The sequence below is a fragment of the Pavona decussata genome, unplaced genomic scaffold (genome assembly GCF_977016875.1).
Source record: "Pavona decussata unplaced genomic scaffold, jaPavDecu1.1 SCAFFOLD_128, whole genome shotgun sequence".
Classification (NCBI taxonomy): Eukaryota; Metazoa; Cnidaria; class Anthozoa; order Scleractinia; family Agariciidae; genus Pavona; species Pavona decussata.
Genome location: NW_028145542.1, coordinates 1,264,593 through 1,290,275, shown reverse-complemented (window position 1 = coordinate 1,290,275; position 25,683 = coordinate 1,264,593). Strand labels below are relative to the sequence as shown.

The window sequence follows — 25,683 nt, the reverse complement described above, 5'->3', positions numbered from 1 at the left end:
AGAGGTTAGTTTCTTATTTTATTTATCCGTATTTCATCTTACTTAATAGCTTAAAGAAACACTGCGAGTAAAAGAGTTTGTTTAGAAATCGGTAGAAGCTTTCACAAAGCGTAATTAGCTACACGAACGATTTTGTCTTTATAACTCGAAACCTCGAAGGTAAAATTTTTGAAATAAATTGTTGGTGATTCACAACTTCTATATTCGTTTTCAATTTGAAGCAGTTAGTTGGCATAATTCATTTACATCATAAGCTTACCGCTGAGTTTTGCTCTTTTGTCCAGATTTCCCAGCCGTAATGATTCAAATGATACGGTAGAAAGTAAGTGGTTGTTTAGGCCCAGTTCAGACGCCGAACTTTTCACGAGCCGAACTTAATTCAAATTAAGGTCGGTCCAAATCACGAAAATCCCGCCTTTTGATTCAGACGCCGAACTTAGTTAGACGAACTTAATTTACTTGAAGCAAAACCAATCGAAATGTAAGCGCTTTTTTTTTTTTTTTTTTTTACGTTATAATAATTTATGCATTAGGTTCGGTTCATGAAAAGTTCGACGTCTGAATCAAAGCCGCTCTAAAGCCGAAATTCCCGGCTGAGCACGGCTGAGCCGTTCCAAATTGAAACAGCCGTTCTCAACTGATTCAGACGCCGAACTTTTCATGTACTTAATTCGAGGTATTAGGTTCAGCTCATGAAAAGTTCGGCGTCTGAACCGGGCCTATACTTACAGAAGTTATATATTCACTTTTTGTGGAAAATGCTTAGGGGCGTCTTGAGAACGTAGTTCGGTTATGAGTATCCTTCCAATGTTAATATTCCGCTGATTAAGAATTTCAAACCAAAAAGCTTTACTTTCACGTCTGACGATCAAATTTTCAGTACACCGCTGCAGATGCTTGCTCGCCGAGATCCCGCCAGGGATTCCTCGCCGCATTTTTTTAGCCGTCTAAATTCTCATCTCACTGAGATCTCGCCACTAATCTCTCCGCGTTTTTGGCCGCCGAGATTTGGCGAGATCGGCGTGTTTTTGGCCGCCGAGATTTTCATCTCACCGAGATCTCGCCACTAATTTCGGCGCGTTTTTGGCCGACGAGATTTTCATCTCACCGAGATCTCGCCACTAATCTCGGCGCGTTTTTGGCCGCCGAGATTTTCATCTCACTGAGATCTCACCACTCAAATCTCGGCGCGTTTTTGGCCGCCGAGATTTGGCGAGATCTCGGCGCGTTTTTGGCCGGCGAGATTTTCATCTCGCCGAGATCTCGCCACTAATCTCGGCGCGTTTTTGGCCGCCGAGATTTGGCGAGATCTCGGCGCGTTTTTGGCCGCCGAGATTTTCATCTCACTGAGATCTCACCACTCAAATCTCGGCGCGTTTTTGGCCGCCGAGATTTGGCGAGATCTCGGCGCGGTTTTGGCCGGCGAGATTTTCATCTCGCCGAGATCTCGCCACTAATCTCGGCGCGTTTTTGGCCGCCGAGATTTGGCGAGATCTCGACGTGTTTTTGGCCGGCGAGATTTTCATCTCGCCGAGATCTCGCCACTAATCTCGGCGCGTTTTTGGCCGAGATCTCATCGAGATGAAAATCTCGGCGGCCAAAAACGCGCCGAGATTAGTGGCGAGATCTCGGCCGAGATCGCGGCAAGATAAAAATCTCGGCGGCCAAAAACGCGCCGAGATCTCGGCCGCGATCTCGGCCGAGATCTCGGCGAGATGAAAATCTCGGCGGCCAAAAACGCGCCGAGATCTTGCCCGCGATCTCGGCCGAGATCTCGGCGAGATCTCGGAAAAATTTTCACAAGCAGGCTTGTGAGCAGGTTAAACAGGAAAAATATTCATTCCTGATCTGCTTTACCCCCCAAATGTCATCTGATACAGTACGGCTCCTTTAGAAGCATTCATGGACAAAAATAACATTAAATTCAACCACAAAATGGAAAAATTTTAGCTTACGATTAATTTATAAATTAAAGCCATTTGATCACAAAAAAGCTCATTTGCACTTACTTTCAACACACAATTTACATATGCAACCACAAAACTAGTTTCGTCAGAAGACCTCGCCAGTTGGTTACCATGTTCGCATTTTAAAAGTTTACAACAAACATGCATTTTAAAACAAACCCCAGGGACCAACTGACGAGGTCTTCCGATGAAACTACTTTTGCAGTAATGTTGCATACTGTAAATTGTGTGTTGAAAGTAAATGGAAATGAGGTTTTTCCTGATCAAGATGATGTTGAGTAATACTTTCTTGGCTTCGATACACAAAATTTCCCAGAGCTTTCAGTTTTCAAGTCATTCAAGAAATACAAAGTGCACCTTCCACAAGTTATCAAATGATAATTGCATATGCACATGTAGAACTTATATAGAATTGTCGTCTTCGGGTTGAACTACACAGTTGCATTCCTTATGCACTGACCATATCCTAGGACTGCACTCCAGAAACTGGATTACAATCCAAGGCCCCAGTTGTTCAAAGAGCAGATAACTTTATCCAGTGGATAAGTTGCTATCCAGCAGAAAAAATGTATTCCAACCAAAGCTTTTGGTAAGTTTTTCACACAATCTCATACTTAAATAAGACAGACACTTCTACTTTATACACAAATTATAGGGCTATTCGGAAATTATCTGCCGCATAGCGACTAATCCAGTGGATAAAATTATCTGCTCTTTGAACAACTGGGGCCAGAAATATAAAAACATAGGATAAACTGAGTAAAAACTTCACACCTGGAATAAACACTCTGGATCTGGAGCAACAACATTGGATAATAATAAACATTGCATCAAAAATATAATTTTTAGTCTAGAGATCAACCTTAAATACACATACTACATATAAATTAAATCAATTATTGATTTAAAGGAAGTCATATTTTCTTCAGGTATAAACATTATTTTTTCCCATGGATGTCCAAGAACAGATTTAAACATGGGCAAGTGCAGATCAGGGTTTCCTGAAAAAAAGCCCTTACAACCATGCATATATTGAGGGGTTTACCTAAAACACGGAATCCGGAATCCGGAATCCGGAATAATAAAAAAAATTAAAATTCGTCAACATGAAAATTTCAACAAAGGTTAAAGTCACTTGGGAAACAGTTTTTATAGTTTTTGGAAAATTGTAATATCAGTCAGGAGCCCAGTGAAATTTTCAAAAGTTTCCCTTAAATTTCAATTGCTTAAGCAGTTGAGCCACTCATTTGGAATAACGGTTCCCAATCTTCAAACGTACCCTTAAATACCCCCACACCTCTTCCTACTCGATAACGTTTCCTTCTGCCAAAGCACGTAGATAGACAATGAAACGTAACTAGAGAAAAGAGTCAGTGTTGCGTTTATCACTCATCAACTCTTCGCAAGACTCACTGTCTTCGCATAATTATATAAAAAAGTCTTGAAACAAGTCCGTATGGGGGTGGCTTAGATTTCATCTAAAAAAAAAAGCTTCGAATTGGCATCGACCCTGGATAGACAGTGGGCAAAGTTATTTATTCATTTGTCCGTCCGTCCGTTCGTTCGATCGTTCGTTCGTTCGTTCGTTCATTCATTCATTCATTCCCTTCGTTCCATCACTCACTCACTCACTCACTCGCTCATGGGTCTGTCATGCCTGCCGGCATACATTCGTATGTTCAAACATGTATGCATGTATTCATTTATGCATCTTTTTACAAAAGAGTGTCGAGCTGCCGGTACAAAGGAAACGTTTTATGTCGATAGCCCTTTTTGAAATACAGTAAGAACTTCAGGAGCCTGTGAACGATTTCGCATAATTTAATAATCACAATAGCAGGATTTAGATGTGACCCTCTTTGGGAAAACGGACACTAACGCTTTTCCGTTAAACAGTCAATAAAAACGGCTGTAAACGGATACTAAACGGTTCACTCAAGCATTTCAAACGGTTTCCAAAACCGTTTAAACGGATAGCAAAAAATTTAAACGGTTGACCAAAGTCCAAAAACGAATAGCTTAAAGCGTTAAACGGTCAAGCAAAAAAATAAACGGTTAGCTTGAAGCGTTAAACGGTTGACCAAAGTCCAAAAACGGATAGCTCAAACCGTTAAACGGTTGACCAAAGTCCAAAAACGGATAGCTCACACCGTTAAACGGTTGATCGAAGTCTAAAAACGGACAGCTTAAACCGTTCAACGATTGACTCGGCGGGATCGCTTGAGGAAAAACTATTAGTCTTACAATGTTTAACGAATAACTTTGAGCGTCAACATGGAGTATAATTGGTAGATAATAACTGGGATACATTCTGTGAACGAAAAAAGTACTGTCGTATCTGATGAACTTTAGCCCAGACTTTAGTTGGGTTACTTTAAAATTTATTTATGCGCTTGCTTTCTCGCTTGTGTATTCTATTTCTGGGTAAACTATTGCCGTTTTCGTGCGACATGACGTTGATGCTCTTCCCTGAAGTTTGTTGAAATAAGCACAATTATTTATAAAGGACAGTTTCGCTGCCAATATCTCAACCTGAACGGCTACTGCAACGCGTCATAACAAACGATTCTTTTAATTATATCCTCTAATTCCAGATACCTTGGAAGCCGTAAATCTATTGATTTTGATTGAATGGTAATAAGTCTAAATATTTTAAGCCCCATTCCCACCCTTATGCCCAAACAATTTGTTGAACCGTAATATACGTTAGTCGCAATGTTATGACACGTGTAAAGATATATTTCTATCGTCACCATTGTGAATGCGCTAATTTGCCTTCTGTACCTGTCAAAACACCACCAATCGTACACATCTCTCTCCCCTACGTGTAGCTCTTCCAAAAGAACGAAAATCCCCTACTCACAAGCCAATCAGCATACGGCAAGTTAAAAAAAAAAAAAGAAAAATAGAAAGAAAAGAAAGTCTTTCCTGATTTACGGATTCCGTGTATTTGATTTTATAAACATAGATAGGTGTTGTTCTAGTGTGTTTTAAAGTTTTACGCTTGGACTGTCTTAGAATACTAACACAATAGGCTTAACTGCAGCAATTGAAATCTTAGGCAAACTTTTGAAAATTTCACTGGGCTCCTGACTGATATTATAATTTTTCAAGAGCTATAAAGACTGTTTCCCAAGTGACTTTAACCTTCGTTGAAATTTTCATGTTGACGAGTTTTCATTTTTTTTTTTTTTTTTTTTTATTCCGGAATCCGGATTCCGGTCTCCGGATTCTGGATTCTGGATTCCGGTTTCCGGATTCCCTATTTTAGGTAAACCCTATATTGAGAATCTCAAGCTTGTTGTTAAAAATATAAAACAGTGTAATACTATATAATTACAGTGTATGTGTTTTGTGGACATAAAAAAGATTGTTTTTAGGTTTTATTTTTATCCCTAAGCAAATTACTTTCACTGATTTCCCGTTTGATTGCTCGTTTATATTGAAGTGTTGCTGTTTTGTCAGGATAATGAAGCGGAATTGGTTGTAATGAAGATATGCATTTTTGATAAGTACATGTACGTTACCACGCGGCACGCGACTTTTGCTTATATGTTGGTCACAGTATACGCTAATTTACTAGAAAACACACGTAAGCATCAAAATTCGGCTTCGTGAACAATAAATAAGCTAATACTTCTTGCTTTTACTACAAATAGAAATATTTCCAGGGGGTGTGCAAAAAAATTGGAATTTCCGGAGGGGAGTGGGGGTGTATTTTGTGGGCTGATTTTAGAAAATCCAGGGGGAAGCGGGGGGGGGGGGGGGCATATGAAAAATCCCTTCCGTGGGTGGGGTATGGATATTTTCTGGAACCACACAATAGTGCATCTCCATTTGAAATACAAATGGTTGCTACATGGTATGCAAGCTCTCCAAACTTTTCAGTTTCAGCTACAGTGGAACCCCGCCTTAGGCTACCTCGTCATTATGACCACATTTTTGTGCCCCAAACAAATGGAACATCCGGTCCCTTCCTTTCTTTCACAACATTATCAATCCGACTACCCTGTTCTTATGAGTACAATTCCCATGCGAAATAACCCCATGGAATTCCATGGACTTCATGGAATTCCATGGAACTCCATGGAGTTTCCATGGAATTCCATGGAAGTCCATGGGATTCTATTAAACTTCATGGAGTGTCCATCGGGTGTGTCCATAGAATTCCATGGAGTACTTGACAATCTAATGTTCCATGGAGGGACCATGAATTAAGTTATGTCAGTAATTATACTCTTTGTTGTATAAAATGCCATGGAATTAAATGTCTGTGTGGAGGTTAAGTTCAAATGAAATGCATAATCTGAATGACAATTATGACAAAACTAATATAAATAGCTGTGCCCTCAGAAACATTTTACTATTTTCTCAATCTCCTTTCCAATTATTGGGGTTAAAAATAAATTAACATTTTTTTTTTTACAAAACAATGGACAACTGAAACATGTTCTTTAAACATAAATGCATATATTGGAGTCTTGCATTTTGTATTAAGCTGTTTGGCTTTCAACATAATTATTGACAAAGGCATGTTAATTTATTGATACTTATTGTTCTTGAAAGTTAAATAATTACTGGATCTAAAGTATAATAATTAAATAAATTGTTCTTGACAGTTAAAGATACAGTAAGGCCTGAAACTATTGGACCATTAGCCGCAATTTTGCCTCGGTCGAATCGCGGTTTTGATCTGCGGTTTCACCTCAGCAAAACCCCGTCTAACCGCAACGAAAACCCCGGTTTGGCCTAGCTTTTTTCCGGTTGACTGAAGCCGCGGCATGAAGGGCAGGACGCGGTTGGGTTTGAATAGGCTATTGCCTGCTTTGTTTTCAAGTTCTTCGAGGACAATAAGCAAAACTGTCAGGTTTAAGTGTGATAAATTTCACGGAAGCTTTCGGGCTCAGAAGGGAATTAATCAAAGTGCTCTGTGATCAAACTCGTGAATTGAACTGGTTTTCTCCGCGTCCGTACCGAAATCCGATTGCATATTTTGAATTGAAATGGTACAAACATCGCTATTTCGATTGAAGTGTTACTCTTAACTACTTTGTTGCGCACTTTACATCATGCAGGAGGCTTATTGAACGAATAGCATATCTTTTTTTTACCGTATGACGTAAACAGCAAAAATTAGGCTGAAACTATTTCTGTTGCTCTGTGATTATTGCCTGTAGCGTGACAAAAACTGAACATGTTTCAAATGCAGAAAAAAAAAAAAAAAAAACTTCTGTCAGTCTGCCAAACAAATTGTTATCGGTCGTTTGGTTTCCGATTCGGTGAGTCTTTACAAATTCTTTTGTTTAAGGGCTTCTTTAGGATGAAAGGTGAGATAATGTTTGACAATACCCTGACAATAGTAATTAGTCATTATTGTATTTTTACCGAGGCATTGCCGCGTCTGATTCACCACGGCGTTCAGTTGCTTTCGTCTTTGCCGCAGTTGCGGTTTTCATCCCACCGCGGTGAATTCGCGGCAATCACGTTCGGCAAAGACGAGGTTTTACCGGGTGCAAATGGTCCACTGCTGAGTTTCGGGTTTACCTAATGCACGGAATCCGGAATCCGGAATAAAAATAAATAAATATTAAATAAATAAATGAAAATTCGTTGACATGAAAATTTCAACGAAGGTTAAATTTTCTTGAAAAACTAAAAAATCAGTCAGGAGCCCAGTGAAATTTTCAAAAGTTTTCCTAAGATTTTAATTGCTGCAGTTAAGCCTATGGTGTCAATATTCTAAGGCAGTCCCTTTAAAGCGAAAAACTTTGAAACACACCAGAACGACACCAATCTACGTATTTTAAAATCAAATATGAGGAATTTGTAAATCAGAAAAGACTTTCTTTTCCTTTTTTTTTTCTTTAACTTGTCGTATGCTGATTGGATCTGGATTCCGGATTCCGGATTCTGGATTCCGTGTTTTACATGTAGGTAAACCCCTGAGTCTCAAGCGGTACTGTACCTTAAATTGGCAACATCCTTAAGTATTCACTGATCATGAATAGCAGTGGAGAAGATAACAACATTGTTATTTATATTTTTCTGCAGATAGCATACTGGTTATGGCCAGTTCCAGCAAAAATATGAATAATTTAAATTTGCAAAATATGTATAAAATAGTCTATTTAACTCTGTTTAATCTCCTATGCATGGTTAAATAACGCATTATATTTTATTACTATTTTATTCAGCTGAGTTTAAGCTTGATTTACTGAATGTACATTTCATATTATTTGTTCAGCTACAGTAACGCCTGAAACTATTGGACCATTTGCCACGATTTTGCCTCGGTCGAATCGCGGTCTTGATCTGCGGTTTCCCCTCGGCAAAACCCTGTCTAACCGCAATGAAAACCCCGGTTTTGCCTAGTTTTTTTCCGGCTGACTTAAGCCGCGGTGAAGGACAGGACGTGGTTGGGTTTGAATAGGCTATTGTTCGCTTTGTTTTCATGTTCTTCGAGGACAATAAAGGCTGGTTTCCATATGATCGCGGATCGCAGATCGCAATAAGGTCTGCGATCGTATGGAAACCAGCCTTTAGATAGAACATGGTTCTATCTTCTGCGATCGCGATCGCAGGATCGCAGACGATCGCAGAAGTAGTTTCCATATGATTGCAGACCTTATTGCGATCTGCGATCTGCGATCTGCGATCTGCGATCCGCGATCATATGGAAACCAGCCTTAAGTGAACTGTCGGCTTTTAGGTGTGATAAATTTCACGGAAGCGCACTCGCTCTCAAGGGAAATAATCAAAGCACCCTGTGAGCGAACTCGTGAATTGAACTGGTAAATGTAATAATATTTCGGATTATGCCAAAAGTTATTTGCTTAACGCGCAAAACAGTTCATTAAACTTCACTTGCACAATTAATTCCTTTTGATACGCGAAGCAACGCAAAGGTCAGTGAAAGCTTGAATGCTAGTCAACGAAAGAAGAGAGCACTTCCAGGTCTTATTGAAGGAATTACAATGGGACTTGTTGGGCATAAGTGAAAAGGCACTACCACTCCCGTTGTGGCTGAATAACAAACGTCCAGGTTTCCTTCCAAGAACCGCCGTAACTTTTTTAATATATTATAACTTTTTTTTCACGTTGTGTTGTTGCTGAATGAAACTTGATACATTGGCAATAAATTTGGAGGGATTTTCACTACATGTATGTCTTTCTCCGCGTCCGTACTGAAAACCGATTGCATATTTTTAATTCAACGTCGCTATTTTGATTGAAGTATTAAATATCCTCATCTACTTTGTTGCGCACTTTACATCAGGAGGGAGGGTTATCAGGAGGTTTATCAAACGAATAGAATATCTTTCTTGACTGAGTGGCGTAAACAGCAAGAATTAAACTGAAACTACTGTATGTCTTTTGCTCTGTGATTAATTTGCCTGTAGCGTGACAAAAACTGAACATGTTCCAAATGCAGAAAAAAAAAACTTTCGTCAGTCTGCCAAACGAATTGTTATCGGTCATTCGGTTTCCAATTCGGTGAGTCTTTACAAATTCTTTTGTTTCAGGACTTCTTTAGGATGAGAGGTGAGATAATGTTTGACAATACCCTGACAATTGTAATTAATCATTATTGTATTTTTACCGAGGCATTGCCGCGTCTTAAATTCACCGCGGCTTTCGGTTGCTTTCGTCTTTGCCGCGGTTGTGGTTTTCGTCCCACCGTGGTGAATTCGCGGCAATCATGTTTGGCAAAGACGAGGTTTTACCGCGTGCAAATGTTCCAATAGTCTCAAGCGGTACTGTATAACAAAATATGATTTTGAGGCAGCTGTTTTGTACCCAAACCTATCAGAACTTTACTGTACACTGGAATTTACCATTGACAGTTTCTTTGTTGTAAGTTTTAATCTGAACCATATATTTACCCATTCCATGGCAAATTTAATATGCAACAATAACAAATGGTTTGGAAGAAAAAGCAAGGATGTATACTTGTTGTCTATACCACAAGAGTGAGCTGTATTTGTATGTTATTTAAATTGAACATATAAAGACATAAAACCAAGATGAGTAACTGATATTAGTATTTGCAACTGGCTTCCTTTCATAATTCAAGGACAGCGTTATATACTAAAAAAACAAAGCTTACAATTGAAGGGCTGGGAGCATAACCGACCTATGTCGAATTTCAGCCCGTTTTTCGATGTAGCTCGGATTTGTCCAAACTTTTGTATGTGTACTGCAATTTGATTGAAAACCATTGTCCAGTATTTTTTCACGCCGCTTTGTGTTTCGTATTGATGCCATTGAAAAATTTTACCATCTTGTAAAGATATATCGGTAACATTATAGACACTGGATGACCAAAAGGACAATGCACTGAGGATTAAATACTTGTATTCAATATACACTCGTTGTCTTTGAAACACGGCACACGAAAGCGGTGTTTTTCGCAGGAGCAACGAAAAGAATGCTGCCACGCTTTTATTTGATTCTGTTACAAACTACTACGTACGTGACAGGAATGTCCCAAATGTAAACAGTTACATTCTCCAAGAGAAAATGTGTCCATTTCCTGGCGTAAAATCCAGCTTTGTCCCGTTTGTCGACATATCACTCTTGATAACGCAAAATACTAGCATTCTACACGATTAACAGGAAGACATGTAGCCATTTCAACGATTAACAACGATTAACGGCAGTTCTATTAAAAAGGTAAAGACTATCTATTCTTTTTACCACCAGTCGGTGTTAACCGTTGAAAATCTATGTTAATCGTACTTTTATTGAATCATTGCCTTGAAATTGTCAAGTTAATCGTTACATACCGAATTTCAAGCCTGGCAAACCACAACTAAGGCTTGCAAAACACCTTGTATATGGCGGGATTTGTCTCTGATGCTCCCGCGGGATTTAATAATCGAATTGAAAAATTCGCCTTACCAAGGAGGGATTCTTTGGACAACATTTCCACCAGTTCCTGTGAACTGCATTCGTCAATTTCGTAACTTTTCCGAAAAGATTCATAGATGTCGTGCGTTTTCAAACTTCAACAAACAAAAGCGAAAGCAACTAGCCAGTACGATACGCAAGTTGTTTATCCCGACTGCCTTGATCTATTTTGGGCTTGTTACAACCCACAAAAGCAAACCATGATATCATCTCAAACGTTACTTATAGCAACAACAACTGGTGCGACTAAACACGGCTCGTGGACAGTGGAAACTTTTAGCCTACCGATAATTTGGAAAACGAGTCTGACGTGGACAAAACCTATAAAAAATTTGCCTTCCAAGCGCGTTCACTTGTAGAAAAGCAAACTACCAAATCCCCCTCCCCCCCCCCCCCCCTGACTCAATGTTGTCTTTTGGGTCACGAACAGTTTCCTGGCAAGCATCGCTTCCCACATCAACATTGCATAAGGGGGAGGGGGGGAGGGAGAAGTAATGCGGTAGAATTATGAAGGGAGAAACAGTAAGTGAGTGTTTTTTTGGCTGTCTGTGTTCGGTTGTCATTGCATAGGGGGAGGGGGTGGGAGGGAGAAGTAAGGAAGTGGTTTTTGTTCTGTTCGTGTTTGGTTTTCTCAAGGAGTTTTGTCCACGATTGTAAAACCGCGAAATGTTTTCCAAACCAGGGAGAGCCAAAATTCGGACAAATCTGTGCGAAACCGAAAGCCGCGCTAAAATTCGACATAACATAAGTCGGTTATGCTCTCAGACCTTCAATTATTGGTCGTAAACTAAACTCCACTTATGAAAACACTATTAGTTTCAAACCTTTGATGAATCTTGACTCCATTTAATGCCAAAAAGAACAGCAATGCTTTGAATCATAATTCCAACGACCTCCATGCACAATGCTAGCTTTTAGAATGAGTAATTAAGAAAGCGACTAGAGTCACTGAGTACCGGCAGCCATCTTGGATTTCATTCAGACTGGGAAGACTGGGCATGAACAAAGCCATTTTGGTCAGCAGATATTGCACTGCAGGCTCGGGAAAAGACTCGTTTCATTTACATACACTGAGATTTTTGGCGGGATTCGAGCGTTCAGGAGACATTTCCGCTGGATTTTTACCTCTGTTAAGCTAAAAAATGATGGATAAAAGCAGCAAATGTGGATAACTACTTTTATAAAGAGGTAAGATTGATGAAAGACTGCGTGAAAATGTGTGATTTTATAGATCTTCTGGGCGAGTGAAATTGCCCCTCTTGAGTTTTATAGAGCAAATTGGAGATTTTTAATACCAAGCCTTTGCAATTGTTTTAACGGGGTAATAAATATTATTATTTGTAGCCGGTTTAATATAATGTCTTGGTATAAGCTGAAGACTTACGTGATCTTGATTTGGATGAAGTTGCATGGAGATCATGATCAACTTCATGCCCATTGGGTGTATATTTTTGTAACTGCCACCTCAGATGTCAGTTAAAGGCTAACTACCCTCATTTTACTCAGAAACTAACAAGATCACTGTGATCACTCAGAAGAACTCACTTAAAGCGCTCAATTTTCTGTTTTACTACAGTTTTTTAACTCAATAGTGTTATCAAGGCCAATTCTCAAGAGTGTACTGAAGTCACCAAATCCTGCTCAACAAGATAATAAGCCTTATCACGGTTTTCGACGCCATTTTGACGGGTAGGCAAACAGGCTTGAAATAACAGTGTTTGTGTGGAAATCCGATGTCAAATAATTTTCATAAAACATCGCTTCTGAAAAATTCATGAATTGGAAACTTTTGGCATTAGGAAAAGGATTTTAAGAACGAAATTGGAGGGATGTAGCTGTGCCAGAAAGCGTCCAGTCTAGTTTTGAACTTTCCATACATTTCTCTGTATTTTTTCCCGCGAACTATTTTTAGTACCAGTTCACGGCTGGTTCGCTTTACAGACAAATGTATGGAAAGTTCAAAACACGACTGGACGCTTCCTAGCACAGCTACATCCCTCCAATTTCGTTCTTAAAATCCTTTTCCTAGTGCCAAAAGTTTCCAATTCATGAATTTTTCAGAAGCGAGGTTTTATGAAAATTATTTGACATCGGATTTCCATACAAACACTGTTATTTCAAGCCTGTTTGCCTACCCGTCAAAATGGCGTCGAAAACCGTGATAAGGCCTATTAGTCACTTATGACCGTTGGACTCTATTTTAACTGATTCATTTTTTTATGAATCGTGATTTCTGCTACTACTACTCAGGAACAAATAACCAATTAACTTAACTTCCCTTTTCAACAATGTAAACAATCCTCCTGTGGAAGATGTTTAAAGTTTTTGTTGTATTATTTTTATGGTGATTGTATTGTATTTTTATCTTATTTTATGTTATCATAATCCTATTGTAATTTCTCTTATAATCTCACATATTATAATAATTTTTCTTAGATGATTAATGCCGAAAAGCCTGTTTGGGGATCAGTGTTAATAAAATTTGTATTCTATTGTAAAATGGATGAAATTTTCACACTTGGTCTCTGGAAAAGCACCCAATTCAAAAACTGTACATCCACAGTAATAATATTATAAGGGCCTGGAAAGGAGATTTGGAGGCTCCAGTAAATACTCTTACAAGATCAGGGACTGTGGAGGGGGTGAGACTGGGGGGACTTCAGCCCCACCCCTTACTTTTCGGAGAGTGAAAGGAATATTTTAGTTTTCTACATGCATCAGTTACAGAAACAACTAACATACAAATTGTTAAGTATTTTTTGAGAGACATGATATGTGAATTTATCAACACACACCCCTTCTTATGAATCCAGCAACCAGTGAAACATGATTGAACTTTTCGTAATAAATTAGTGTCAATAAATTAAGACTGTAAAATAATCATTTTTCTTTGCTGGATTAGTGAAAGAGTGATGGCCAGATAGGACAGAGGCACAAATAATTATAAATAGCCTAAACCCCACGCTCAAGGAAATTCGCCATAATTCTAGCAAAGTCTAGCATGAATTTTGTGGGGTTTAAAAAAATAAAACTTGTTCTCTTTTCAAACCTTTTAATGCACCATTTCAATTCATTTTTTTTTAATTTGAAATATTTTATACTACATGTACACGTAGCTTATTTTATGCAGTATTTATCCTGTAGTATAAATTCAATAATTTTTATGTATATTAATTTCAGTTTATAACAGTTACAAAATTATATATATTTAGCTACAATAATTTTCATCACTGAAAAATATTAATCTCAGTAATAGCAAATAACTGTGAATGTAAAGCCTGATCACAGAAAAGTAATAAATTGGTGTGCCCCTTCAGTCTCTAAATGTGGTCAAAGCCTTTAGTATAATTTTAAGCTTTATAATAATTATTAAAGCTGTTTCCATAGCATTTTATGGCAAAGCATGATCAGTGAAATGTTTTCATCACTGAATTCTATGGATTTTGTCTTTCCATCAAATTCTATGGAAATTCATTATGAATGCAGTTGTGTTCCATGGAACTTTTGCCTACGGAATTCCATGGAAAATTTTCCATTAAATTCCATGCAGCAACTCCATGGAGCTATTGCCATGGAATTCCATGGGCGAGGGGTTATTTCACGATTTTTACTGTCCGAAGGTGGTTGTAGTTGTATTACCAGGGGTTCTGCTGTACATGTACATGTACTTTTAAAACTTAACCTCATTTTCAACATCAGCTTATAATTCTGTAGTTTTCACTAACAGTTCCTAACCACAAAAACATCACTTTGTAGATGTATGTTCTCCTTTTCATTTTCTTCTTCTCTTGATGGGATCCTATTATAATCTGGTGGTACATGTATAACCACGTTGTGAACTACAGTGTGTAAACCATGTCTTGTTGTACTCTTTCCACATATTGGGTGTTAGGGGACACACATAGAAAGGAGGTATGCATCTGAGTTGTGGAGAGTGATCTGTAGTGAGAGACAAGCAAAACTATTAATTTTGTGTTTTGTTAAGTCTTATACATGTCTGTTGCTAATGTGTACTGTAATTAACAGGTTTATTCTTACTAGAAAATGGTTACTGTGGACCCACCAGGCCCCATTGGAGACCTTAAGGCTTGGTGCCCCACAGGGCGTTGTTGAAAGATTACATAGCCGGCAATGGTCGCCTGTGTGTAAGCTACGATGATGCACCCCCAAATGCACCCAATCTCGAATTTGGTACTTCATATAAAACAGGCCTTTTGTTGTTTTCATATGACTTCATGTTTAACCCTTTAAGCCCTAATATCAAAGGACAAACTCTCCTGTCTTGTCCCTATATTTTTCTTATACTTGATTACAAGTACTGGGTAGAAGTTATTAAAATATCAAGAGAATTCATCTTGGGTGATTGTATCCTTAATTCTCATGACCACAGGGATTGAATAAACATTTATTTTACCAGGAGAAATTTGATGCTGATCACTGTTAGGGCTTAAAGGGTTAACAGAATTACACCCTGTGTTTTCGTGAGAATTAAGGTTAGGGGACACCTTATCATACAGTTCGTGAATCTCATTAGCGTGCACTTCTGGACATATCTCAGTCATTGATGCATGCACCTTGTGTCTTGGTCATGATCCTTTGTTCGATCACGTTTTTGTATCAACAAACTTACTTTGCTGTGCAATTTTGCAGTGAATTTATCCCGGATGTAAATCAAATTTGACTTCTCTGCACCCTGTGGGTACCCAGGTTATTTCTGCTTCAACTGCAGAATATACTGTCTTGATTTAACACCACATGTACACAGATTGGATGTGTAAATTAAATAATTACATTTTTTTCCTTTTTTTTTTACCGTTTGATTAACAGTCATGTACACCTGCACATGAAAGTTGCTCTGATAGCTGTACATGTAGGTTACATTTCCAGCATACTGTAGCATTTTCAGGTGTGTGGTATGCAACAAATCTCAAAATTAACCATGTTTGCAGAGCCCGGGGCATTAGTTTTAATTGTCAGATCTCTGAGTTATAAAATTGGAATACATACTGTACAACGCGGCAAAGTTTATGTGCTTGTCGACTACTAATTGATTATTTTTTTCTTATTTCCAATGATGTTGGACTACCCGTACGAAAATTTTGGACCTGACAGAGGCAAAATCCGGCCTGACTTCGGCGGGAATACCGTTGATAGAACCAAACATCAGCAAAACAAGAACTGGGCAAAAAAAATGTCTGGCTCCAAGCTAATAAGCCAGACAAATGTTATGCTCGTGTCTGGGTCACGGCAGCCGCACAAGACACTTACAGGAACAGAACAAGGGCCAAACAACCTCAAATTACTTTTCCAAATTTAATAACTTTAATAAGTAGCTAGGCACGGGCCTGATAAGAGCCTGACACGAGATTGGAAGGAGCCAGACAAGGTACGTTTGGTTTCTTTTCAATGAAATTGATCGCAAAGACATTGTTAAGACTAGCTGTTATAGTGTCAGGGAATATAAAGCACGAACAGCGTTGTTTATAAACACACCTGCATATGGTATTACGGTCATCACGCTGCTCGACGGACCGCAAACTTTGGAAATCCCAAACTTGACCCCATTCATGCAGGACACTGAAAAAAAAAACCGAGTTCCTTCTTGACAAATGTTTTGAAAATCAGGGCATTCCGCCAGCTGAATCCGCAAAGAAGTCGTTTCGCTGGATTCCAAGAGCAACGTACGTCACACACTGCACGTACGACGATGCATTGTTTTGATTCCCAGCAAGCGGTTTTATCAACCAAATGCCATAAGAGACATCGACATGTTGCAGATAAGTATCTCATTGTTTAAATTCATTTTTGATTGGTTAGCTTCGAGATCACTTGACGGTTACAGTTACTAATATTTGGCGCTTGGAGTTTTAACCGTATTTTCAATGTGAGCGCGCGAAACAGTGCAATTGCAGTTACCGTCTTTCTTTTAGGCTTGTTAAGTTAGCAGTGATCGCTTCTTCCTCAGTGTTTTTAAGATCTCTTCAAGGATTTAACAAAGTTTTAGAATGTCGCAGTTCGCGTGCCTTTATTTTGATTCAAACGAAAGTGTATAAAGCATTTTACATGTAAATGTAAATTGCGAGGATCTGAAAGCAAGCGAGATATATGTCGAATACATCTGCAGCCTGAGGAAAATGGAAGCAAGAAGAGGTTCTTAGCAACCATCCCAAAGGTTTAGGGGAGAGGTAAGCTACATTATCTTGTTATAAAATAAATGTCAGTCCTTTAGACTCGAATTTTTTTCTTTTCTTTTTATCTATTTGATTTTTTGAGTGTACCGAACTGTGCTAAATTCCATGTTTGGTAAATTTCAGCTGCCAAAACGAGGAGAGGTCGAGTTCAAATTTAGAAAGCTTTGTCAATTACGATTTACATTGATTGAAATCGTCCGTCTTTTATCCGACGAAAAATTCAGTAGTGTTTTGAAATGTTATAAAGTATGCCCGGCCGGGTGACCTCGGACCATCTTCGAATCAGGCTCTATGCCCTGCAAAATAATTAGACCGAACTCACACCAAAACACACAAAAGGCGAGTTTGCACTTTACTCATGTTTTTGGAACTGAATAAACTTGATTTAATATTCGCAAACCTCAACATTCTCTGCCTCTCCCCCAAGATCGCTCTTCGAAAGGTCCGGCTCACGCAACGCGTGTGAGAGATTATACTGCTTCGCCGGGGCGATCGGGCTTTGCACTAATTGCACACAAACGCTTGCAATTTAACTCGTGGCGCTATCATTTTTATATTGATAGCATAGCTTTTTTCTTATCTGAATGGATATTTAGAACAACTGCAGCATCACAGACTTTTGCACTTGTTATTTTGCAGATTACGTGGCTTCTCATCGCATCGAAAATGTCAAGGAGCAGCTAACTTCCATCGACGCCAACCAGATCATTTACGCACAAAACTGTAGCGGCGTGCAGCTAAGTGATCTATCTCCTGTCTATTCAGCATACATATTTATTAAGGAACATTTGCTTTGTCGTATTTAATCTTTCGAGGATAAGTTGAGCAAATTATAAGTACATTATTTTAAAAGTTTCCTGCAATTAGTCCAATGAATGTGTATATTTTTTAATTAGTTTGACACATGCAAGAAAATAAAAAATTATCGCCGCAAATTTGTTAATTTCTTGAGATTGTGTATGTAGATTTAACACTGTATGGATATAGTAAAAACTTATTTTTATTGTATCAGTTTTGTTCCATGAATCTATCAATAAAACATTTAATCGTTATTTCTATGTATATATGCGTTGTACGGCCGTATTCAGGTTGGAGTAAGGCCGGATATATTTTTGCTGATTACATCACAGATTATTTACGTTGTCCGGCTAATGTCAGGCTCGTGTCATGCTCGTTTTCTGGTTGTTTACGATTTTTCGTGCCCTGCTCTTGTCTCGCTAATTCCCGCTCATTTTAGGTTAGGTGTCTTGTTCCAGTTAGGTTCTTTACCGCTGTGTCCCGTTCTGCTCGTGTTCGGTCAATGTTATGCCCGTGTCAGGTTGAAATGTCTGGCCGAATTCATGCTCCCGTTTGGTCAGACATTTTCGTACGGGTACACTGCCTCCATACATGAGAGTGCCATACATGTACATGTAATTGTAGGTTTCAGACACCTCTTGCAGAATTTGACCCAAAATGTGTAAAATAAATGACAGCTGTGATGTTACTCTTGTAAAAGGAGAAAGGTGATGACATCACCAGTTTTATAAAATTAGTTATTTTTTTTTAATTCTACAATCTTTTAATGCAGATTCAATATAATGGAAAATTAGATGATGTGGAGATACAGTTGATACAGCAGGGCAGGAAGAATACAGCTCATTCCGTAATTCATCAGTAGCGAGCGGTGATGCATTCTTAGTGTTGTTTGCCATCAATTCTGTATCCAGTTGGCACGAGCTCCAGGATCTCAGAAGCAAGATCATCCAAGATCATCAACTCACTTCAGCTATATATCCCGATGGTCATTGTTGGAAATAAGTTGGTAAGTTAATCTTCTATACATTTACATGTACATTGATGGGGGAGTTACATGTACATATGTAGTTTCTTAAGAAACTATAGTGTTGTGCAATGGGGATTGGAAACGAATGTTTGGTTTTATCAACAGAGTTAATCAGGTGATTCAGACACCATACATATGTAAAGAGATTCAAGTGCTGATGTTTCCAGTGTTACTGTACATGTAAGAGGGAATCACAAAGCGTTTACACTCGAAACGTCAGTACTCAAATCTCTTTACAGTCACTGTGGCAAAATTACATGTACCTAATATCAAGTGTGTTGGTAAATCTTACATTTGTTTCAGCTATGCATGTACATGTACAATTTCAGAGGAGCAGGGATGACGCAGTGCTAAGAGCACTCGCCTCCCAGCAATCCGCAGGTTCAATTCCCAGACTCAGTGTCATACACTGTATGTGGGTTCAGTTTGTTGTTAGTTGTGATCTTTGCTCCAAGAGGTTTTCCTCTGGGTACTCCAGTTTTCCCTTCTCCTCAAAAGCCAACACTTCTAAATTCCAATTTGATCTAGAAAGTGTCCCCAATTACATGTAGTGCTCTGCGCTAAATACATTGACACTTAAATTAAGTGATTTATTTATTTATTTATTTATTTATTTATTTATTTATTTATTTATTTATTTAATTATATTTTTATGACTGAGTTGCTGGCCTACCATAAATTATCTGATATTACAAGAGAAAATAAATAAATAAATAAATAAATAAATAAACCAGTGTAATAGATAGGATGCAATTAAATTATAAAAGGAAAAAAAAAAAAAAACAGCGCAACCAGATAGGACACACACACAAACATGTACACAAAGCAAGAAAAAAAAAAACAACAAAAAACACTAGGGTTCAGTAAACATGTACATGTGCTGCGCTTTACACCTGATTAACATGCTACATGTAGACGTACTGGAAATGACACTGTGAAACTCAAGACAGATCCAACATACACGTACATGGGAACCCAAATGAGTTCTGTTTCCACTGGTCCCTGCTTCCCTTTAACCAATTAAGGGGTCAAGATAGCTGATACACACTCCCAAATTTCTCATTTCTCATTCTAGGATTTAGAAGAGGAAAGAGAAGTTATGAAAGATGAAGTGTTAGAATACTGCAATTCATCTGATGTGAACATCCCATTCATTGAGACATCAGCCAAGGTAGGTTACACTGTTAGAAGGTGGAATGATTACTGAAGGTTGGTTCCAAGTAACTGTATAATCCTTTTCTAAAACAAATACAATACTCCAGAACAACCCCTCGGTCCGAAAGTGACCCAAAACGTATTCTCAATCCTAGTAATGTAGGTCATGTGACCCAAAACAAAACAAAAACCAACTTCATATACAGCACTCAAAGCATCCTTCACATCAGAAGTCTCAAAGTATTTTGTAGCATTAGGCAACATCAACCCCTTAATAGTGATATCAGGTCGATGGAGCCAGGTCCAAAGAGGTCTTGTGGAAAGTTACTGTGACCGGAAAATCATGATCTGTGGCTGATAACGTCGCTAGCTGTTGGTACATTTTGAGTTGGCTGCAGAACAAAAACTCCTCTGCACCGCACCTTGTGGGTACCCAGGATATTTCTACTTGAACTACAGAATATACTTGATTTAACACCACATACATGTACAGATTGGATGTGTAAATTAAATAATTACATTTTTGATATTTTTTTACCGTTTCATTAACAGTCATGTTTACCTGTACATGAAAGGTGCTCTGATAGCTGTACATGTAGGTTACATGTCCAGCATACTGTAGCATTTTCAGGTGAGTAGTATGCAACAAATTTCAAAGTTAACCATGTTTGCAGAGGTTATTTAACATTATCGACAAATCTTTGAATTATAATAGGTATACATACTGTACAATGCAGCTTTAGCACATACATGCACTGCAGCAAAGTTTATGCGCTTATTGACTGCCAATTGATTATTTTGTCTTTTCCAATGGTGTTGGGTTACATTGCCTCCATACATGTACATGTAATTGAAGGGGTGCGTGGAAAAATGCCTTAAGTGACATCTGATTGAGTGCCTAATTCTCCTAGTAAATTGCCTTGTTCTTCCTTGTATGAGCAAAGGAGAATTTGACATAAGATCAGATGTCACTTAGGGCTTTTTTCCACTCACCCCTTCAATTGTAGATTTCAGACACCTCTTGCAGAATTTAACCCAAAATCTGTAAAGTAAATGGCAGCTGTGATGTTACTCTTGTAAATGGACAAAGGTGATGGCCTCACCAGTTTTATAAAATTAGTAATTATTTTAATTCTACAATCTTTTGATGCAGATTGAATATAATGGCAAATTATATGATGTCCACGGAGATAGTTGATACAGCAGGGCAGGAAGAATACAGCTCATTCCGTGATTCATCAGTAGCGACAGGTGATGCATTCTTAATGTTGTTTGCCATCAATTCTGTATCCGGTTGGCACGAACTCCAGGATCTCAGAAGCAAGATCATCCAAGATCATCAACTCACTTCAGCTATCCCGATGGTCATTGTTGGAAATAAGTTGGTAAGTTCTTCTATACAAGTCATGTACATTGATGGGTGATTTACCTCTAGTTTCTTAAGAAACAATGGTGCTGTACAGTAAGGATTGGAAATGAATGTTTTTTTTTTATCAATAGAGTTAATCAGGTGATTCAGACACCATACATATGTAAAGAGATTCAAGTGCTGATGTTTCCAGTGTTAGTCCTTTGTACATGCACATGTAAGAGGGAATCACAAAAGGCTCACGGTTGAAACATCAGTTACTCGAATCTCTTTACAGTGGCCAAATTGCATGTACCTAATATCAAGTGTGTTGAAAAAATCTTACATTTGTTTTTGCTATACATGTGCATATACAATTTCTGGAGAGCAGGGATGACACAGTGCTGAGAGCACTCGCCTCCCACCAGTGTGGCCAGGGTTCAATTCCCAGAGTCGGCGTCATTTGTGGGTTGAGGTTGTTGTTGGTTCTTGTCTTTGCTCCAAGAGGTTTTTCCCTGGGTGCTCTGGTTTTCCCTTCTCCTCAAAAACCAACGCTTCTAAACTCTAATTTGATCTGGAAAGTGTCCCCAATTAGTGCTCTGCACCAAATACATTGACACTTAAATGAAGTGATTTATTTATTTATTTATTTATTTTATTGTATTTTTATGACTGAGTTGCTGGCCTACCGTAAATTATCTGATATTACAAGAAAAAATAAATAAAAAATCAATAACCAAGTGTAAAAAGATAGAATGCAAATAAATAATATGATAAATGTGCAGCGCTGTACACCTGATTAACATGCTACATGCATGCGTGCTGGAAATGACACCATGAAACTCAAGACAGATCCAACATACATGTATGTGGGAACCCAAATGAGTTCTGATTCCCCTGGTTCCTGCTTCCCTTTAACCAATTAAGGGGTCAAGATGACTGATACACACTTCCGATTTCTCATTCTAAGATTTAGAGGAGGAAAGAGAAGTAATGAAAGGTGAAGTGTTAGAATACTGCAATTCATCTTATGTGAACATCCCATTAATTGAGACATCAGCCAAGGTAGGTTACACTGTTAGAAGGTGGAATGATTACCGCAGCGACGTTGGTTCCAAGTAACTGTATAATCCTTTTCCAAAACAAAATACAATACTCCAGAACAACCTCGTGGTCCGAAAACGACCCAAAAGTATCCTCAATCCTAGTACACTGTAGGTCATATGACCCAAAACAAACAAAAAAAAAAAACAACAACAACAACTTCATATACAGCACTCAAAGCATCGTTCACATCAGAAGTCTCAGAATATTTTTGTAGCATTAGGCAACTTAAACCTTTTAATAGTGATATCAGGTCGATGGAGCCAAGTCCAAAGAGGTCTTGATGAAAGTTACTGTGACCGGAAAGTCATGATCTGTGGCTGATAATGTGGCTAGCTGTTGGTACATTTTGAGTTGGCTGCAGAACAGAAACCCTTGTGAAGATGAGCCTGCTGTCAGTGTGGCTGATCGTTAGAATTTTTTTGGGAGGTTGCACCGTCTGGTTCTCCAAATCCAGACTCTATTCCAGACCTCTTATTGTGTAATTTCCCGGTACCCAGTTAGGTAAAACATTGTCTCTAAAGTTAATACACAACCTCTTTGAGACCTGTGATGTGTTTCCTAACATTTCCGAAAAAGTATTAATTTATTATTTTAACGTGCATAATGTCCAATTTACATGTACCACTCAAATTATATACACTGTATTTAGTAGGTGGCCGATAGCAGAATTACCACAATGGATACATGTATTTACCTTCATAATCACCGCAAAAATCGTAGTATTTACTTTCAAGCATATTAAAAGTACAGATATCGTTATTCGGATATCTTCATTTCTAAAGTGAAGATCAACTGCCATTAATGTGGTAAAAGAACCCAAGAATATAAACTAAAACTACTTAAAGTGATTGAAAATAGGAGCATTAGTTATTTCCTGAAAAGAAAATGTCAAGTTGGTAAAAACTCATCAAAGTAAGGAAAACAAGGTGTTATCAACACCAAATGAAATTCCTTTAGCTATTTTAACCCCAAAAAATTGTAAATATTTTTTTCATCACTGACAATTTTTGTCATCTAACAAACATTGAAACGTTAATCACAATGGGTCAGTAAACACAAGTAGCGATCACTAGTTGGTAGAAAACGGATCTGAAAAATACTTACGAGAAACGGACCTCTTCTATGTTAAATCCATACAAGTTTTCAGACTTTTTACCAGTATCGTTAACATCTATATACCCAGTGACCAGCACATACAATGTACATGTAACTTATAACGAATATACCCAACCCCATTTTTATAGGTTGCTTTGATAGCAGATGAAATTTGTAATGTAGGCGTTTTTTAAGTGCGCTGAAAAACAATTTCAAAACATTACGATCTTGTTCCCAAAGGTACGATGCATTTAGTCTGTAAGACTCTTTTTTTGCAGTAACATAGCTCGCCTTGGTGAAATCTGAGCGCCACGTTTGACACACTTCTGCAAATTGTATGTGCCTGTTTGTTTATATTTACGGTAACCCGGCAATGGCATCTTTTAGAATAAATCCTGTTCTGGCAATGCATGTAGCAGCCCTGATAGTTTATATTTGTGTTTGCACTTGAAAACAGCACTGATATAGCTGTGCTCTCTTCACTTCTGAAAGCGGCCTTCTTACTATATAGATATATTCACACTTGAAAACAATGAAATGTAGCTGTGTCACGCTTGAAAGCAGCCTTGATATAGGTTTATACTTGAAAACAGGCCTTATACGGGTAAGGCAGTGTTCACGCTTAAAAGCAGCATTCATATAGGTGTTCACAATTGGAAACATGCGTGATTTAACTGTGTTATCCACTTGAAAGCAGCCTTGGTGTTGCTGTGTCCACAGCACTGCCGCTGCTCTAACATTTGTTTTGTGTTTTCTTTAGACTGGCCTGAATGTCGAGCAATCATTCCAGCTGATGATGCAACAGATCCAGCGAATTCAGCCATCGTTGTTAGAAAGAACAGTACCCAGAAATCCTGGGAGCAAACCGGCCAAACCAGAGGAATGTCTTTTACTCTAGGATTAGCATTTAAATAGGATTCATTTTGTAGTTTGCATTTAAGAAAGGCTATTCATACTTCATTGCCGACAAGACATAGTAACCGGTTACTTCTCCTACATGGCAATTCTTCCTTAGTGGAGTTAAGTCGCCCAAGCCATGGCTCCAATTTTACATACAGGTCACTATTTACTTTTGAGAGTGTCGCATTATTGCATCTGTTTATTTAAAGACAGGCACTTCTTTTATACGGGCATATTTTGACATTTTGGGCGAGTTAACATCTCTGCGGGCAACTTTAGGGAAGGAGAGTTTGTATGTGGGCTAAGTAGCCGACATTCTTAGCAGCTTGTTTTGACATTATGATATCAAAACTTGCCTTTCTTACGGATCTTTATGGGCAGTAGCTATCTTCAAATTTAGTCTTTGTTTTATAAATTATAGTGTCTCGTCTTTAGCCGGACTTTTCTTTTCTCCTTTTTTTTTTTTTTTTTTTTTTTTTTTTTTTTTTTTTTCTGGTCAACAAATGGTACTTGAAAATCAGTAGCAGGAGACATATTGCTGGTTGGGTTTATTCTGAGTAAGACTCATTTACCCCTCAGAAACACGGGACAAAATTACCTACAAGTCAACATTGTACTGCAAAGTAGATTCTTTCGATTTTCCTCGATATAACATGTACCGACAGAAGACTTGCGGAAATAAATAAATAATTCCCTGACAGCATTGTCGTTAGTGTGTTTGAAACCCCAGCTAAATGTTCCAACAGTTCTGTGCATTTCGATGTAAGAATGTTTAGCACTCTGCTCCCCATTATGCTAGACCAACGTATGTTGGTTGAATGCTCTGTGATCATGCATTTTACTCGGTGATTTAATTTGCGAGTAGACCCTTGCTTTTTCTTGGGGATAGTAAAGCGAGCCAGCATGAAAATTGCTTCCCACGAGGTTTTTTTTTTTCTTTTTTTTTTTTTTTTTTTTTTTTTGCGCGCGCTCCACTTAACCATCCCTGGGAAAAAAAAGAATACTCACAGTCAACAACGATTTTGTTGGAGGCAACAATTTTGGCAGCGTTCACATTGAGCTTAAACACTCCATGATTAATGATTATTCCTCATAGCAAGCTTTGGAGTCACAGTAGAATCCCGCTGACTTCAACTCAGAAGGGAAACAAAAATAGTTCGAGGTCGCGGAATTGATGTTGAATTT

At 38.3% G+C, this 25,683-nt stretch overlaps 1 protein-coding gene and 1 long non-coding RNA gene across 7 annotated transcripts; both read left to right on the top strand.

Moving 5' to 3' along the window:
- The first annotated feature begins 11,955 nt into the window (after window positions 1-11,955).
- Window positions 11,956-25,199, top strand: LOC146468857 (ras-like protein 1). Of its 6 annotated transcripts, XM_085123930.1 has the most exons (5): window positions 11,956-12,065; window positions 18,639-18,872; window positions 19,969-20,064; window positions 21,202-21,433; window positions 24,359-25,199. In XM_085123930.1, exons 4-5 carry the CDS (start codon window positions 21,212-21,214, stop codon window positions 24,494-24,496), a joined length of 360 nt encoding a protein of 119 aa, XP_084980056.1. In that variant the 5' UTR covers window positions 11,956-12,065; window positions 18,639-18,872; window positions 19,969-20,064; window positions 21,202-21,211; the 3' UTR covers window positions 24,497-25,199. The 6 variants fall into 6 exon arrangements, 4 of the variants coding, with proteins under 4 accessions (XP_084980056.1, XP_084980058.1, XP_084980055.1 ...); XR_014867336.1 differs by lacking the exons at window positions 18,639-18,872; window positions 19,969-20,064 and adding an exon at window positions 23,748-23,838 and having other exon boundaries at window positions 21,202-21,429; window positions 24,359-24,492; XM_085123932.1 differs by lacking the exon at window positions 21,202-21,433.
- LOC146468858 (uncharacterized) lies at window positions 16,618-18,442 on the top strand. The gene is made up of 3 exons (XR_014867338.1): window positions 16,618-17,062; window positions 17,708-17,904; window positions 17,936-18,442. It is a non-coding gene; the product is annotated as an uncharacterized LOC146468858 (long non-coding RNA).
- Window positions 25,200-25,683: the final 484 nt, after the last annotated feature.